Source organism: Hyla sarda, chromosome 8 (genome assembly GCF_029499605.1).
Source record: "Hyla sarda isolate aHylSar1 chromosome 8, aHylSar1.hap1, whole genome shotgun sequence".
NCBI classification, from domain to species: Eukaryota; Metazoa; Chordata; class Amphibia; order Anura; family Hylidae; genus Hyla; species Hyla sarda.
This window is the reverse complement of record NC_079196.1, coordinates 126,997,733-127,016,997: the sequence shown is the minus strand read 5'-3', so window position 1 is coordinate 127,016,997 and position 19,265 is coordinate 126,997,733. Positions and strand designations below refer to the sequence as shown.

At 43.4% G+C, this 19,265-nt stretch overlaps 1 protein-coding gene across 4 annotated transcripts in view; it reads right to left on the bottom strand.

The window, feature by feature from the left end:
* The window catches only part of NEMP2 (nuclear envelope integral membrane protein 2), an 84,560-nt gene that overhangs the window by 53,648 nt on the left and 11,647 nt on the right, over positions 1–19,265 (bottom strand). For all 4 annotated transcript variants that reach the window (XM_056533706.1, XM_056533708.1, XM_056533709.1 and 1 more), the window contains exons 2-4: positions 11,333–11,442; positions 9,657–9,879; positions 4,243–4,312 (exon numbers count right to left, since the gene is read on the bottom strand). In XM_056533706.1, coding sequence (XP_056389681.1) covers positions 4,243–4,312; positions 9,657–9,879; positions 11,333–11,442 — 403 coding nt within the window. The remainder of the gene's footprint in view (positions 1–4,242; positions 4,313–9,656; positions 9,880–11,332; positions 11,443–19,265) is intronic.

Genomic DNA, 19,265 nt, shown 5'->3' with positions numbered 1-19,265 from the left:
TAAAATTTACACGCATGCAAAAATTACATCAATGGGACTCTGCTGCAGCCGAATGCCTGTGTGGAATTCTTCCTTCGAATTCCACACGGAAATTCCATCTTGCAAACGTAGCCTCACTGTATGTAATTCTGTGGTTTAGTAAGGGTTAAAGGGGTACTCTTTTTAGATCAACTGGTGCCACAAAGTTAAACAGATTTGTAAATCACTTCTATTAAAAAAAAAATCTTAATCCTTCCAGTACTTTTTAGAGTAATCCAAAAAAGAAATGCATTTCCTCTGATGTCATGACCACAGTGCTCTCTGCTGACCTCTGCTGTGCATTTTAGGAACTGTCCAGAGCAGGAGAAAATCCCCATAGCAAACATATGCTGCTCCGGACAGTTCCTAAAATGGACAGCAGAGGTCAGCAGAGGGCACTGTGGTCCTGACAGAGGAAATGCATTTCTTTTTTGGATTTCGCTTTAGTATACAGTCCCTAAAAAATACTGTAAGGATTAAGATTTTTTAATAGAAGTGATTTACAAATCTTTCACCAGTAGAAGAAAACGTGATTTGGAGCACTCACCTCAGACGCCAGGTATGTAGTGCAGAAAAACGCCTTTATTTTCGTTTTCAAAGCTGTATACACTTGCAGGGAGGTGGAAAGATGCTACACAAGCGAGTGGACTGTACCGGTGGGCGACGGTCCATTATCGTGCCTTAACGCTTCGTCAGGCCCCTTCCGGTAGGTGTGTTCCAGGCAGGTAAGTACAGAAAGAGGGGGGGAGGGGTCACAATACCAAAATTATGTTTTTACTTCGCTGAACCCTTTCACACGTCACATCAAACTTTTGTTACGTTTTGTTGACGATCTATTGCTCATTTGGGATGGGACCCACCAGGAATTCCAGGAGTTCGTTTCATATTTGAACGACGTCAACTACGTCAATATGAAATTCACATATAATTTTGCAGGCGACTTCATGGAATTCCTGGATATAAAAATTGAAGTCACAGATAATCTAATAGTGACCTCAGGTTACCGTAAGGCTATTTCTAAGAATGCCTTGTTACATTATAAACCTTCCCACCCTCCCCAAGTAAGGGATAGCATCCCATACGGACAGATGGTCCGTTTAAAACGAATTAATAACACAGAACTAGAAATTAAATCTGTGGCTGGATCCTGAAATTTCTGATTGACAGATAGAGGTTATCCTAAACAGATATGTGAACAGGCAAGAAAGAAGATTAATAAGATCCAGAGAAAAGAGCTATTTAAAAGTCAAAGTAAGAAAGAAAATGCGGAACGTGCGTTTTTTTCCTTCAAGATATATACTCTATGAAAACAAAGAAGGGATCATATGTTAAATGTCCATAATGGAGACCCTAATGCTCTAAGGTTCATTGGATTGGAAAGAGTAGAACAAGCGCACGGAGGTAAAAATAAAATCTTAATGAAGAAAGAGGCCAGGTAGATAATCTGATGTAATGCAATGGGACCCCTGGGCCTGAATGATTGCAACGAATTAAGTGCATTATTATGAAACATCTCCCCCACATGCATTTTCTGCTCACATCATGTTGCCACATGTTCAGACTTGGTTTTAAAGACGCACTTTTTGTGTTTGATTGTCATTGGTACTCACACAGTAAATTTTTTCACTTTGCTCCTATTGGTGTGGTATTGTGACCCCTTCCCCCGTCTTTCTGTACTTACCTGTCTGGAACACACCTACCGGAAGCGGCCTGACGAAGCGCTAAGGTGCGATAACGGACCTTCGCCCACCGGTACAGTCCACCCGCTTGTGTACCATCTTTCCACCTCCCTGCAAGTGTATACAGCTTTGAAAACGAAAATAAAGGCGTTTTTCTGGTGTCTGAGGTGAGTGCTGAGGTGAGTGCTCCAATGCACGTTTTCTTCTACTGGTGAATGATTGAACTCTGTTTTACATTGTGAAGCACACCTGACGCCGAAAAAATTGTAGCACGGCTGGAGTATGGACTACTTGCCAGTAGGTGAACGACTGTTCACGGGAGTGAAATCGGATTGTGCAAGGTCAATCCTTTTCCCCTGTGTGTTATTTACAAATCTGTTTAACTTTCTGGCACCAGTTGAAGGAAAAAAAAAAAAAAAAAAAAGTTTTCCATGGGAGTACCCCTTTAATGTTTTGATTCAGGGAGGTGATCGCAATCAGGAGCACCTAAGTTGAGAGACAGATCCCATTCTTATAACTAAAGCCTTGGGCCTGCTAGGCTTGAATGAGAAAGGGTCTAAATAGTCTCATAATTTAGATTCTAGTATTGTATTGAGTACATGTGCTAACTCTACAGCTATCTAGTATTTATTGCTAGTTGGTACCTCTTTTTATTATTAGGATAATGTTCCTTTGTATAGTATCAAAAAAGTGATTTTGTATCTAGGTGTATTTAAGGGGTGGAGTTAAATCATGTGACTAGGCTGAGAAGACGCTAATGTTATAGCGAAGCAACTGTTGCCTTTTTATTTTTACCTACGATAAAGCGGACACTGATTGGGACGAAAACTGCAGCATCTTTTTTTCCTATCGTAGCTTTTTCATAAATGGGAATTCAAGTAGAAAAAAAAAAAAAGACATGTAGACAAAGTAGAACAAAACAGACAATGTCGCACATCTATAACTTGCACAGTGATCCTAGGCTTTTCAGCAAAATGTATTAAACTAAGAGGTAGTTAATGTACTTGATGATCATGAATTGTAAGCCGCTAGCCACGTCACAGACACCTGTAAGTAGTTGGTCCTTAGCATTTAATGGCGCCGCCACAACACCAATTCCCACAAGGAGAACGACCCACTGGAAGAGCAGCCCCAACGCCACCCGACCAGACCCTGGGCTGCGCCACCCCACAGACACAGCGCCACAGCAGTAATGCCCGCTGCAAAGCACAGCACCAGTGTGAACAGCTGGCAAAATACACTTACCATGTGCTGCCAGAAAAAACTTGAAACAATGTAATGTATAATTGGAGTTTCTCATAAAAAATTTGAACTAGACTTATATATAAATACATGGGCAGATTAATGAAAACTGTTTAAGGGTAGGGTAACACATAGCATATACACAGTGTATTTCACGCTTCGCGAAATCCGCTGTGTATTCTCCTATGAGCAAACACACAGGGCTACCCAGTGGCAGTCCTGTGTCTGCAGGGGGGCCCACACGTCACAGTCATGTGGGTGAACTGGACCACCTCCAAAGCTCACTGCACACACAGGACTGCTCATAGCTGAAAATGATGCGGATTTTGCACAGCGTGAAAAACACTGCATATATGCTATATGTGACCCTACCCTAAGGGTACATTCAGACGCCCCTTGAGAAAACGCTTTCGGGGTGAGGTGAGGTATCCTATGTGGGGTGCATGGTTTGGCCACTGGCTGTTATTATAACCTTGTGATTTCTTTTCAGCCTATATTTCGCCTGCCTTGTATTTAAATTTCTTGCACATTTTTGCGCTTGGTGTATATTGCTGTGGATCACTTACCAGTGATTCAGCATATATAGGCATTTATGATCATGTAGGTTCCTTCTAGTCATATGGCATTATACCATCCATGTGATACGCTCACCTCATTTTCTTCTGGATGTGTAGCCGGATTTTACCTTACCTATGATGTTATATATGTTTTTAACCAGTGAACAATAAAGATTATCATTGTTTGTTACCATATGTGGTCTTGTTGCTTGGTGAAAATTTATATTAGTGGCTTATGGTCTATTATTTGATAGTGCCTTAACGTTGTCGCTGATAATGCTGCAGATCAGTTGCAGAAAATGTGCAGTGTTTCTGCACCAAAACAAGTCAATGGTCCAAAATTTATCAAAACAAGTGAGAGATAAACTGAAGACATTGCCTACAGCAACCAGTCACAGCTCAGCTTTCACTTCACCAGAGATCCTTAAGATAGAAAAGCTGATCTGTGATTGGTTGCTGAGGGGAAAACTTCTCCAGTTTTTCTCTCACACATTTTAATTAGGTATTTAAAATCAGTTGCAGATCTGCTGCAGATCAGCATGTGAACATACCCTAAGAAAAAGAGTCTGTGATTCTCTGCAACCAAGCACAGCAATACTTTCACCTTTCAAAAGTAGAATAAGACATACAAGCTGGCTTGTGATTGGTTGCATTGGGCAACAAACAGTTTTGAGATAATTATTGTGCTAATTATCTTTCATTTGACCATTCATTTTTGCATTCAACCATTATCCATTGGTACATACCTACTGAGTTTATCAGCTAAGCAAAACAGAAGAATACCAGCTAGGACAGCAAATATTCGAAGATGGAACCCTAGTGGGAAAATATGCATCAATAAAACAGCAACAACATTTCAGTGAAAGGTCAATACATTTAGGGTATGTTCACGCCTACTTTATATTCTGCAGATTTTCTGTTGTCTAAATCAATGAAAATAAATGTCTGAACAAAGCACACAATCTGCAGCATACACAGTACTTGTGAACATGCCTTCAAACAGACAATCCAGTGAGACAGTCATTTTGGGTAGGAAATCCTTCCCCAATAGGCCTTTGGCTTTCTGGGCTTGCTGGTAGTTGTAGTTTTTCCAGCTGGAGGCACCCTGGTTGGGAAACACTGCCCTACTGTGAGGAAGGAAAAAAAAAAAACCTTGGTTGCAGATGCCAATTGATCCATAACAGAGGAAAAATTGCTTCCCAACTCCAATATGGCGATCGGAATAAATACCTGGATAAATGTTCTAGTCCCATTTATCTAGTACCCATAAGTTTTAATAACATATTTTTCCAGAAAAATATCCAGGCCCCCCTTGAATGTTTTTATAAAATAAATAAAAAAATATCACTAAAAGATCTCTGTACTGGCCATTCATATATTTGTACATTGTGATCAGATCCCCCCCCCCCACCCCCCCAAGACGTCATTTCTCCAGACTAAATAACCCCAAGTTTGATAACCTGTCTTGGTACTGTAATCCACCCATACTATTAATTCCTTTTGTCACCGTCCTCTGCACCCTCTCCAGTTCAGTCATGTCCTTTATATAGAGACAGGTGCCCAAAACTGGACACAATATTCTATATTTGGTCTGAATAGGGATATGAACAGAGGCAAAACTATGGTCTTGTCCCAAGCCTCTATGCCTCATTTGATACATCCCATGACTTTGTTAGCCTTGGAAGCAGCTGCCCGTCACTGGTCACTAAAGGAGAGCTTACTGTCCACCTGTACCCCAAAGTCCTTTTCAGTTTTAGTTTCATGTTTTATTATTTAACACACAACTGTGCATGTTGTTTTTTACTGCCCAAGTGCATAACCTTACATTTCTCCACATTAACCATCATTGCCATGTCTGTGCCCAAGCCTCCAACTTCGCCAGATCCCTCTGTAGTATTATGTCAACCTCCTCTGTGGTAATAACCTTACCCAGTTTAGTGTCATCTGCAAATATAGAAATTCTTCTCTGTAATCCCTCTACAAGGTCATAAATAAAACATAATGAAATAAGTGGACCCAGTACTGACCCCTGCTGTACCCCACTTGTAACTGTCACCCAACCAGAGTAAGCTCCAATGATATCCAACTAGCCAGTTGCTAACCCATATACATACCGTATTTATCGGGGTATACCACGCACCGGCCTATAACACGCACCCTCATTTTACCACGGATATTTGGGTAAAAAAAAGTTTTTTACCCAAATATCCATGAAAAAATGAGGGTGCGTGTGTGCGCGTGTATACCCCGATATAGCCCCAGGAAAGGCAGGGGGAGAGAGGCCGTCGCTGCCCGCTTCTCTCCCCCTGCCTTTCCTGGGGTCTAGAGCGCTGCTGTCGGCCCTTCTCACCCCCTGGTTATCGGCGCCGCTGCCCGTTCTGTCCCCCTGACTATCGGTGCCGGCGCCGATAGCCAGGGGGAGAGAAGCGGCGCCGACAGCCAGGGGGAGAGAAGGGGCAGCGGCACCCATTGCCAGCGCCGCTGCCCCGTTGCCTCCCCCCATCCCCGGTGGCATAATTACCTGAGTCCGGTCCGCGCTGCTCCAGGCCTCCGTCGTGCGTCTCCAGCGTCGTTGCTATGCGCGGCGCGGCGCACTGACGTCTCTGCACCATTTCCAGCTCCACCGTGTCCCTTTTATGGACTGGTGCCCAAAACTGAACAGCATATTCCAGGTGAGGCCGTACCAATGCTTTATAAAGGGGGAGTATTATGTCCCTGTCCCTTGAGTCCATGCCTCTTTTTATACATGACAATATCCTGCCGGCCTTGGAAGCAGCAGCCTGACATTGCATGCTATTCTGTAGTCTGTGATCTACAAGTACACCCAGATCCTTCTCTACCAGTGACTCTGCCAGTTTTATCCCCCCTAAGACATACGATGCATGCAGGTTATTAGTACCCAGATGCATAACTTTACATTTATCCACATTGAACCTCATTTGCCCAGATACTTAGTCTATCCAAGTCATCTTGCAACCTATACACATCCTCTATAGACTGTACCATGCCACAAAGCTTGGTGTCATCTGCAAAGATAGAAACAGAGCTGTTTATGCCATCCTCTATATCATTGATAAATAAATTAAATAACAGCGGGCCCAGTACTGAACCTTGGGGTACACCACTAATAACCGGGGACCAATCAGAGTACGAATCATTGACCACCACTCTCTGGGTACGATCGATGAGCCAGTGTTCAATCCAGTTACAAACTAAAATTTCCAAACCCAAAGACCTTAACTTACCTGTTAGACGTCTATGAGGGACAGTATCAAACGCTTTAGCAAAATCCAGAAACACTATATCCACAGCCATTCCTCTGTCAAGGCATCTACTCACCTCTTCATAAAAGCAAATTAGATTGGTTTGACAACTTCTATCCTTAGTAAACTCATGCTGGCTATCACTTATAATACAATTACCCCCTATGTATTCCTGTATGTAATCCCTTATAAGTCCTTCAAACTATTTACCCACAATGCACATTAAACTTACTGGTCTATAGTTTCCTGGGGAAGACCTAGAGCCCTTTTTGAAGATTGGCACCACATTTGCCTTGCGTCAGTCGCTTGGCACAATACTAGACACCAGAGAATCTCTAAATATCATGAACAGGGGTACAGATATTACTGAACTTAGTTCTCTAAGAACTCTTGGGTGCAATCCATCTGGCCCTGGAGATTTGCTTACAGTTATATTACTTAACTTACCTTGTACCATCTCTACATTAAGCCAGTTCAGTACATTACATGATGTGTTACCAGCACTGACCTGTCCAATGTCAGCTCCTTTTTCCATAGTGTATACAGAACTAAAGAACCCATTCAGTAGCTCTGCCTTCTCTTGATCGCCCGTGACAACCTCCCCATTATCATTATTAAGGGGTCCTACATGCTCTGTCCTTGTTTTTTTTGCATTTATATATCTAAAAAAATATTTAGGATTAGTTTTGCTTTCTTTGGCCACCTGTCTCTCATTTAGAATTTTTACTGTTTTTATTACATTTTTACAGATTTTATTAAGCTCCTTGTACTGTTTAAAAGTTATAGCTGACCCATCAGATTTGTATTTTTTAAAAGCAATTTTTTTGTTGTTTATTGCTCCTTTAACATCATTTGTCATCCATGTAGGATTTAGTTTTAATCGTTTATATTTGTTCCCCTTTGGAATATATTTAGCTGTTTAGTTATTTAGAGTTGATTTAAAGATGTCCCATTTACCTTCTGTATCAGTATTTGACAACACCTCCCCCCAGTCTATGTCCTGTAGTGCAGCCCTCAGCCCAGGGAAGTTTGCCTTTTTAAAGTTATATGTTTTTGCCTTTCCCGCCTGTCTTTGTTTTCTACATTTTAAGTCAAAAGTAACTATATTGTGGTCGCTATTACCAAGGTTTTCCCGCACAGTTACATTACCAACCAGCTCTGCGTTGTTGGAAATGATCAGATCCAACAAGGCATCACTTCTTGTTGGGTCCTCCACAAACTGGCCCATAAAATTATCCTGCAATAAATTTAGGAATTGTCGCCCCTTTGTAGTTTTAGCCAGCCCCCGGCCCCAATCTATATCTGGATAGTTAAAATCTTCCAATTATTACCACGGTACCTGCCCGGGCGGCCCTCTCTATTTGTTTATGCAGCCGACCTTCTATCTCTTCAGTGATGTTAGGGGGTCTGTAGATTACACCAAATATTATTTTTTTTCAGTATTTCCCTCTTTTTGTAATTCTACCCACAGTGATTCCACATCCTCAGAATCATCACACACTATGGCATCGTTCACACTGACTTTCATAGCACTTGTTACATACAGACAGACTCCACCACCTTTTCTGTTCATTCTATCCTTGCGAAACAATGTAAACCCCTGCAGATTGACAGCCCAGTCATGCGAGGAGTCCAGCCATGTCTCAGTGACCCCAACTATATCAATATGTTCCTCCAGTATCAAGGCCTCAAGCTCCCCCATTTTATTTGCTAGGCTTCTGGCATTTGTGAACATACACTTTACATTTCCATCCTTTATGTTATTGGGGTTAATGGGATTCAAGGGTGTAAGTTTTATTTTCCTATGAAGCCTATTCCTATTAACTATTCTAACCCCTCCCTCCGCTTCACCCCAGGTACATTATTAAGTCCCCCTCTCTATCTACACTATCTTCCCCCTCTTTGCTGTAGGTTCCCTCCCCCCCAAGTCCCTAGTTTAAACACTCCTCCGCCCTTCTAGCCCTCTTTGCTCCAAACACAGCTGCACCCTCTCCATTGAGGTGCAGCCCGTCCCTACGGTAGAGCCGGTAACCGACAGCGAAGTCAGCCCAGTTCTCCATGAACCCAAACCCCTCCTTCCTACACCAGCTTCTGAGCCACTTGTTTACCTCCCTAATCTCCCACTGCCTCTCTGGTGTGGCTCGTGGCAAGTGTTCCCTTTATTTTTTTCAGCAGTGTACATTTCCAAAAGACTCGCATGGGACTTCAGACTAATACCCCCACCCTTGTTTAGGGTTGATTTAAAGGGGTACTCCGGAAAAAATTAATGTTTTCAAATCAACAGGTGCCAGAAAGTTATCCTTCCAGTACCTATCAGCTCCTTCCAGTCCGACCACAGAGCTCTCTGCTACCACCTCAACTGTCTGGAGTAGGAGACGTTTGCAATGAGGATTTGCTTATGCTCTGGGTATAGTCCCTGACACGGACAGAGGTTTCAGAGACTGGAAAGAACTACACAACTTCCTCTGGAGCATACAGCAGTACAGGAAGGCTTATGATTTTTTAAACAGAAGTAATTCATAAATCTGTATAAAAGCTGTACCCATTTAACTCTACTATATATATTTTTTATTTTTGGTTGACATGTAAGTAACATGTTTACCAAGTTTCAATGAAGTACCTCCAGCCATATGAAACATACATCATTTTTACTTTCTGTCAATCTTTCTCACTGTATTTATATTTTATTGCCACATTAAGGATTATTATACTGATGCTACTCATCCAGGTTTATCAATTTGTGTGTAAGTGATGTGACTATAACAACCAATCACAGCCCAGCTTTCCTATCTTAACAAGCTCTGGTAAAATGAGAGCTGAGGGATGATTGGTTGCTATGGGCAACTCACTCCAGCTTTTCCTTCAACACGGGCCATTCATCCCAATGCAATACTCACAAATCTTTAGTACTGTTACACTGTATGTTGATGATTTTTTGCTAAACTTGATATGGAAGCAGAAGTCTTTATCTAGTCGACTGATATCAATGAGAACATCTTCGAAATCTCTTGGTCTTGTGACACCGTCTAGCCAACAGTAAATATAATCGTACACATCCTCTGGTTGAGTGCAGTTATGATGAGGTAAAAAGAACACGCTTTCTTTACTCTGGACATGAATCTAGAAAACAAAATCATTTTTATTATATATATTATAAAGTAAATATAACACAAAACAGGTTATCCAGCACACCTGGTCTGATGTAGTGTCTGTGCTTGGGCTGATGGAGAGCTCTACTGCCCCAGAAGTGCATGACTAAGACCTTGCCAGGTCGAAACACGTAAAGATGTTATTCACACTAGTTTTCATTGCTGGCTATGCATTTTAAAAGGAATTAATAAAACGGAGAAGAGACTCTTTACCTGGAATTCCATGCTGGACTACTTTTTGTTTTCATGATGTAAAGTAATAGTATTTCTAACATGAACAGACCAGCCTTTCCACAATGTCATATAAAAGGGGATTTGACACAAGGGTAAGCAGCACTAACCAGAAAATACAGATAGAAACAGGGTCAGTCACACTAATGTTTCCTACCGGAGATAAATCCATCCTGTTGCTAATATGCTATTTTCTTCTTATGTGCAATGGAGGCAGGCTGCTGCTGTATGTGTAATACTTCCTCCTGCCCACTGTGGCCTATATCACCGCTCCCATTATGAATATATCAATGAGAGCCAGGCAGAAACAAAGGGCCAAAGTGCTTTGCCAAGTGATTATACCAACTTCTTTAAGCACTCAACTCTTTAATTTATCAAAACCTGTGCAGAAGAAAAAAGTTACCCAGTTGCCCATAGCAACCAATCAGATTTTGTCTTTCATTTTTTAAAAAGGCCTCTGAAAAATGAAAGAAGCAATTTGATTTGGTGCTATGGGCAACTTTTCCTCTGCACAGGTTTTGATAAATGTACCCCTGTGTTTCAAAACTATAACATGCCAGAAGTTTTGTTCATTTTTTAACCCCTTAACGACCACGGACAATGTACGTCCTGGTTTGGCGGTACTTCGTGCACCAGGACGTACATCTACGTCCTGTGTATGACCGCGAGCATAGGAGCGGTGCTCGCGTCATACACGGCAGGTTCTGGCAGCTATCAGCAGCCGGGGACACGCCGGTAATGGCCGACATCCGCGATCGCGCGGATGTCCGCCATTAACACTTCAGATGCCATCATCAGTACAGATCACGGCATCTGCGGCAATGCATATGTTAAAATAGATAATCGGATCGCCTGCAGTGCTGCCACGGCGATCTGATCATCTGTAATCTGTCCCCTCATCTGTCCTAATTCAGATGAATAAAATCTGTGGCTATATTAGATGACGTATGCATAGAACATGGGATCTAATGAACAAATGGCACCAGACAGAGCCGAAAGAAAACCGACTCCTACAAAAAGGTGGAAGAAATCCCAGTAGGTTTTTTCATTCCTCTCGTGCAAAGATGCATTCCTTGGTAAACATAAATCTATGGCAGAGTGCATTGACCTAAAAGCTGGGGAAAAACAAAAGATTAACAGTATATTTACATACAGTAGTTCCAAGGTCTTATCATTTACATTCAGTGCTTTACCTGAAGAGTTGACCAAACCATGTCCATGTGCCAATTTGGTTTATAACAGAAGCAGTGATTTTGTGTTTTATCAACAGGATGGCCTTCATTTAATGAAGTACATTGAACATCTACAATGACAAAAAACAAACAAACATCCATATGTAAAATGTTACACGTAAGACAAGGCTGCATCTGAGTTTGGGCACAAGTTCACAGAGACGCAGATTTGCAGGTGAAATGTCACCATGGATATCTGGTTTATAGTTACAAATATTCCTTAGACTGAAGTCAGACGAACCTGAGAACATCAGGCAACTGTCTAAGGTGTATGATGGCCTCTCCGCTAACATATGATGTTGGTAAACAGAAGGGTCGAGCATGTAAAAATTTTAGCTCCTAACCCTATTGTTCTGGAAGAGATAGCCACATCCATCGCTGTCTGGCTGCAGTTCTTCTAACTTGATTAAAAGGTCTCTGAGAATACAAAAGTGGCTAGAGACCTCTCAATCAAATTGATAAAACAGCAGAATTGAGGTTGGTGGCTACAGGCAAATGGGCCAGTTTGGATCAAATACTCCAGTGTTTTAGAATACGGCTATGTTCACAGTCGGAAAATGTGCAGCATATCCACACCGAAAACACGGACATTCCTCACATTTGAATAACCGGCGGGTGCTTGGACCGCTCGGCAATGCGCCGTCTCATACAGCAATGCATTTCCTTGCGATCCACATAAAAATTAGAAGAGTCTATTCTGTCCGCGAACGTGGAATCTGAATTTTCACAGCAGAAAATCTGCCGTGGAAATTCTGCCGTAAGCACAGTGCCACAAAATCCCACTTAAATCGGTAGGATGTAAATGTAGAAAGAAAACCCGGTTCCACGGCGCGATCCACAGAGTCAGTCATATAATGGTGATAAGTAAATTATATATATTTTTATTTAGCCAGGGTGCAACGCGTTTCGGGGCATGGGATCCCCTTCATCAGGCAAATGGGCATAATAACTGTACAACAAACTGGTGCCTTTTAAATAGACCTATTTGGCGCCAAACTGATGTGGCTCCGCCCAGTGGGCGTGGCCTCAGTGAGCGGAACTACAACACAAATCACAAGTTATAATAAATTAATATACATTAAAACCATTCCACATAAAACACAATTAATGCACACAGTTGGTATAAACTTAGGAAAGCGCACGCCGCCGAATCTACGGCGCATGCGCTAACTCACTTGGATAATAATGATGACGGCCGGAAGTAAGAGGCACACGGCGCACGCGCACCCAGACAAGAAAGGGCACGGTCTGCGGACCCAGTGCGCGAGCGTCCCGGACGCCATGTAAACAAACCCACGTGTGGGCGCGGCACGCACGCGCCGGCTCCCCGGCAGAACAACAAACAGTACAAGATGCAAACAGGAGCCACGTGCATGCGCAGACCTCCCGTCATATCTAAAACAATGTGCCGGCTTCATATGGTAAGTATTAAACAACGGAGCGGACACTATAGACAAAAAAAATACAATGTAATGTGTCTAATTAGACCATATCGTGTTAGATGTCAATAAATATAAATAGGTATTGAACACTGTGAGTCTGCGCCGACAGTGTCAACCTGATGGATGGACCAGGCCATCGAACAGCACAGGTGGCTACATGTCAAGGCACAATCACAAAATTTTAGATTTTTAGGATTAGTTACTTGTGTCTAAAAAAAAAAAAATGTATGAATTTATAGTTATTTATAATTGGTAATTTTATATTGAATTATATGGTGGCTCTTTAGTGAGCTTATACATATTAGTTGGTTTTCGCATTGCTAATTGTGATATATGTTCGTTATCTTATATAATTCAAATCATTGTATTCTGTATTGGGGTATTGTGATTGTGCCTTGACAAGTAGCCACCTGTGCTGTTTGATAGCCCGGTCCATCCATCGGGTTGACACTGTCGGCGCAGACTCACAGTGTTCAATACCTATTTATATTTATTGACATCTAACACGATATGGTCTGATTAGACACATTACATTGTATTTTTTTTGTCTATAGTGTCCGCTCCGTTGTTTAATACTTACCATATGAAGCCGGCACAAAGCCGGTTTTAGATATGACGGGAGGTCTGCGCATGCGTGCGGCTCCTGACTGCATCATGTACTGTATGTTGTTCTGCCGGGGAGCCGGCGCGTGCGTGCCACGCCCACACGTGGGTTTTCTTACATGGTGTCCGGGGCGCGCGCGCACTGGGTCCACAGACCGTGCCCTTTCTTGTCTGGGTGCATGTGCGCTCTGGCGCTCTGCCTTTCACTCAGTGCGGGCGGGCGCATGCGCCGTGTGCCTCTTACTTCCGTCCGTCATCATTATTATCCCCGTGAGTTAGCGTATGCGCCGTAGGTTCGGCGGCGTGCGCTTTCCTAAGTTTATACCAACTGTGTGCATTAATTGTTTGTGTTTTATGTGAAATGGTTTTAATGAATTTATTATAACTTGTGATTTGTGTTTTAGTTCCGCTCACTGAGGCCACGCCCACTGGGCGGAGCCACATATGTTTGGCGCCAAATAGGTCTATTTAAAAGGCACCAGTTTGTTGTACATGTTATTATGCCCATTTGCCTGATGAAGGGGATCCCATGCCCCAAAACGCGTTGCACCCTGGCTAAATAAAAATATATATAACTTACTTATCACCATCATATGACTGACTCTGTGGATCGCGCCGTGGAACCGGGTTTTCTTTCTACATTTACATCCTGCTAATAATCGGCCTGCTGACCGCTGGATCCGATACCGGGAGGCTGCACCACTATCTCTATGCGCTTGTGTAGTTGTGTCATTTGCACAACCGTGCCAGGTGAGAGGACCACTGAAACAATTGTGCATCCTGCATCCACCTACATCTACGTTGTCTAGAACATACTGTCCTATGAGGAGCTCTGCTTTTTGTTTTATAGATACTTAAATCGGTGAAACTCTTCATCAGCGGAATGTCAGAGTGGAAAATGTGTGTAAAACAAAGGCGGACATTCCGCATATTTGCATGTCTCGTGGGCGCTAGGATCGCTCGGAAATATGCCCTCTCATAGACGGCAATGTATTTCCAAGCAAAATCCACAAAACGAATAGGCAAGTCGGAATCAGGATTTCCACAGCAGAAACATCTGTGTGCACAGTTCAGCAAAATCCCATAAAAATTCCACACAGACATTCCGCTGTGTGAACATACCCTTAGACTATGGGGGGAGATCTACCTGTGTAGAGGCAGAGTGCTATGGACAACTGCACCAACCAGATTGCTTCTTTCATTGTTAACCTCTTCAGGACGCAGGGCGGACAGGTTACGCCACTGGGAATTTCGTTCCCTGCCACTAGCCGGTCGTGGACCGGGATGCCTGCTGAAATCATTCAGCAGGCATCCCGGCACATCCCCGAGGGGGGTCCTAAGACCCCACATATCAGCGATCGCCAGAAATCATCAGTCATTTCAGACCAACGATCTGCGGCGATTCCGGGTTATACGGGTCTCCGCAAAATAACGGTGATCGGTGGTGTCCAAGACACCCACGGGTCCCCCTAAAAGGGATACAAGTGAGGTGACAGGGGTGCCACCCCTCCTATTCCCTCTATTGCTCGGTCAGAAGCGACTGACCAATAGCAGATCAGGGGCGGGGGGCTGTTAAAGTTCGGTTTCCACCGCCGCCGTCGCTCACATCACGGTTTCCCCACTCTGCCCTGACTACTGTGGATGGGCAGAGCGGGGAAACCGTGATGTGAGCGACGGCGGCGGTGGAGGTTGTCTAGCAACATCTGCAGGGCGACAGCTTGGAGACCACTATGCAGTGTCTCTAAACTGTAGCCCTCGAGATGTTGCTAAACTACAACTCCCAGCATGCCCAGACAGCTGTTTGGGCATGCTGGGATTTGTAGTTTTGCAAGATTTAGAAGGGTACAGTTTGGAGATCACTGTGCAGTGGTGTCTAAACTGTGGCCCTCTAGATCATGCAAAACTACAACTCCCAGCATGCCCACACAGCAGTTTGCTGTCTGGGCATGATGGGATTTGTAGTCTTGCAACATCTGGAGGGCCACAATTTGGAGATCACTGTGTTGTGGTCTCTAAACCGTGGCACCCAAAATCTTGCAAAACTACAACTCCCGGCATGCTGGGAGTTGTAGTCGTTGCATAACTACAACTCCCAGCATGCCCTTCTGCAATCAGTACATACTGGGGGTTGTAGTTTTGCAACCGCTGGAGGCACACTGGTTGGAAAATACTGAGTTAGGTAACAGAACCTAACTCACGGTTTTTCAACCAGTGTGCCTCCAGCTGTTGTGAATGTACCCTAAAAACACTACACTGCACTAACACAGAATAAAGGGTAAAACACTACATATACACCCCCTTACACTGCCCCCCCTCAATAAAAATTTAAAACATATCGTACGGCAGTGTTTCCAAAAACGGAGCCTCCAGCTGTTGCAAAACGACAACTCCCAGCATTTCCGGACAGCCATTGACTGTCCAGGCATGCTGGGAGTTTAGCAACAGCTGGAGGCACCCTGTTTGGGAATCACTGGTGTAGAATATTTTTGATAGCGGCACCAATTGTAAAGCTTGCATCAGAGTCCACCCCTATGCGCTCTCTCACTTTGGAGCCCTGTCGTATTTCAAGGAAACAGTTTAGGGCCACACATAGGGTACATCTCCGTACTTGGGAGCAGTTGCTTTACAAATGTTGGGGGGCTCTTTCTCGTTTTTACCCCATATGAAAAAGAAAAAGTTGGGGTACACACCAGCATGTTAGTTTAAAAAAAAATAAAAAAACATTTTTTTTACACCAACATGCTGGTGTTGCCCCATACTTTTAATTTTCACAAAAGGTAAAAGGAAAAAAAAAGTAGGGATCGATCGATTATCGGTTTGGCTGATATTATCGGCCGATAATCACGATTTTGGGCATTATCGGTATCGGCAATTACCTTGCCGATAAGCCGATAATGCCCCGCCCCCCCCCGAACCGCGACTGCCCCCCGACCCGCCGCACCGCCCCGGCCCCATTGCCACCCCCATCCCCGGTTTTATAATTACCTGTTCCCGGGGCCCACGCTACTTCTGGCTCCTGCTGCGTCCTGCGTTACGATGTGCGTAATGACGAGTGACGTGACGTGTGCGACGTGACGTCACCGTCAGTGCGCACAGTGACAGCTCAGGAGGACGCCACCGGACCCAGATGTACAGTGGACCCCGGGCCCCGGGAACAGGTAATTATAAAACCGGGGATGGGGTGGCAATGGGGCCGGGGCGGTGCGGTGTGCGACGCGGCGGTGGGGAGTGCGGCGCGGCGGTGGCAGTGATAGGACTCAGGACCCCCGGACAGGCAAGGGGAGAGAAGCGGGTGGCGGCGGCGGCCTATGGCACCGCAAAGGCCACTGCAGTGCATGGATTTAAAGTGCCCGCTTTAAATCAATGCACTGCAGCGGTGTCGGGGGGGGGGGATAAATAGCCGATAACTTATACCAATATTCCGGTATAAGTTATCGGCTATCGGCCCTAACCTCCACCGATTATCGGTATCGGCCCTAAAAAAACTATATCGGTCGATCCCTAAAAAAAAGCTGCTCTCCTGAGTACGGAAATACCCCTTATGTGGACGTAAAATGCTCTGCGTGCGCACAACATTGCTCAGGAGTGAGAGCGCACTATGTACATTTTAGGCCAAAATTGGTGATTTGCACAGGGGTGGCTGATTTTACAGCGGTTCTGACATAAACGCAAAAAAAAAAAGAAATATCCACATGTGACCCTATTTTGGAAACTACACCCCTCACGGAATGTAACAAGATGTATAGTGAGCCTTAACACCCCACAGGTGTTTGACGAATTTTCGTTAAATTTGGATGGGAAAATGAAAAAAAAAAATTTGTTTTCACTAAAAATACTGGTATTCCCCTAAATTTTTCATTTTCACAAGGGAAAATAGGAAAAAAGCCCCCCAAAATTTGTAACCCAATTTCTTCTGAGTATGGAAATACCCCATATGTGGATGTAAAGTGCTCTGCGGGCAAACTACAATGCTCAGAAGAGAAGGAGCTCCATTGGGCTTTTGGAGGAGAGAAAATTTGTCCGGAATTGAAAGCCACGAGTATTTACAAAGCCCCCATGGTGCCAGAACAGTGGAACCCCCCCACATGCGACCCCTTTTTGGAAACTACACCACTCACATAATGTTATAAGGGGTACAGTAAGCATTTAAACCTCACAGGTGTCTGAGAGATTTTTGGAACAGTGGTCCGTGAAAATGAAAAATAAAATTTTTCATTTGCACAGCCCCCTGTTCCAAAGATCTGTCAAATGGCAGTGGGGTGTAAAGACTCACTGCACCCCTTATTAAAAATTCTGTGAGGGGTGTAGTTTCCAAAATGGGGTCACATGTGGTGGGGGGGGGGGGGTCCACATGGTCCCCGAATTCCATTCCAAAGAAATTCTCTCTCCAAAAGCTCAATCACAATGGCACTCCTTCCCTTCTGAGCATTGTAGTGCACCAGCAGAGCACTTGACGTCAACACATGGGGTATTTCTATACTTATAAGAAATAGGGTTACACATTTTGGGGGGCATTTTCTCCTATGACCCCTTTTAAAAATGTAAAATTGGGGGAAAAGCCAGCAAGTTAGTGAAAAAATAATCATTTTCATTTACACATCCGACTTTAACGAAAAGTCGTCAAACACCTGTGGGGTGTTAAGGCTCATGGTACCCCTTGTTACACTCCTTGAGGGGTGTAGTTTCCAAAATAGTGTGCCATGTGGGGGAGGGGGTTTGCTGTTCTGGCACTATAGGGCCTTTCTTCAGGCGGAAATTTCGAAACGGATTTTCAAAGCGGATTTTCCGCTTCACAAATTCTGAAGTGTGAATTTGTGAACGGAAAATCATTCACTACACTATACATTTTAGTAAGCGGAATTTCCGCCTGCAATTTCAAAGCAAAATTGCAGGTGGAAATTCTGTAGTCTGAACCTAGCCTAAGAGATCAGTGTGTGCAGTGCTATAGCTCCCTATGGGAGCTATAGCACTGCAAAAAAAAAAAAAAAAAAAAAGTGAACAAAAGGCAATTTAACCCCTTCCCTAATAAAAGTATGAATCACCCCCCCTTTTCCCATAAAAAAAAACAAAAAAACCTGTGTAAATAAAAATTAACATATGTGGTATCGCCGCGTGCGTAAATGTCAGAACTATAAAATTATATCATGAATTAAACCGCACGGTCAATGGCGTACGCCCAAAAAAAATTCCAAAGTCCAAAATAGCGTATTTTTGGTCACTTTTGATATCATAAAAAAATGAATAAAAAGCAATCAAAAAGTCCGATCAACACGAAAATGGTACCAATAAAAACTTCAGAACACGGCGCAAAAAATGAGCCTTCATACCACCCTGTACGTGGAAAAATTAAAAGTTACAGGGGTCAGAAGATGACAATTTTAAACGTATACATTTTCCTGCATGTAGTTATGATTTTTTCCAGAAGTGCGACAAAATCAAACCTATATAAGTAGGGTATCATTTTAACTGTATGGACCTACAGAATTAAGATAAGGTGTCATTTTGACCAAAAAATGCACTGCGTGGAAACGGAAGGCCACAAGAATTACAAAATGAAATTTTTTGTTCAATTTTGTCGCACAATGATTTTTTTCCCGTTTCACCGTGGATTTTTTGGTAAAATGACTAATGTCACTGCAAAGTAGAATTGGTGGTGCAAAAAATAAGCCATCATATGGATTTTTAGATGCAAAATTGAAAGAGTTATGATTTTTAGAAGGTGATGAGGAAAAAATGAAAATGCAAAAACGGAAAAACGCTGAGTCCTTAAGGGGTTAAAGGGGTACTCCGGGCACTTAGACATCTTATCCCCTATCCAAAGTATAGGGGATACGATGCCTGATCGCAGG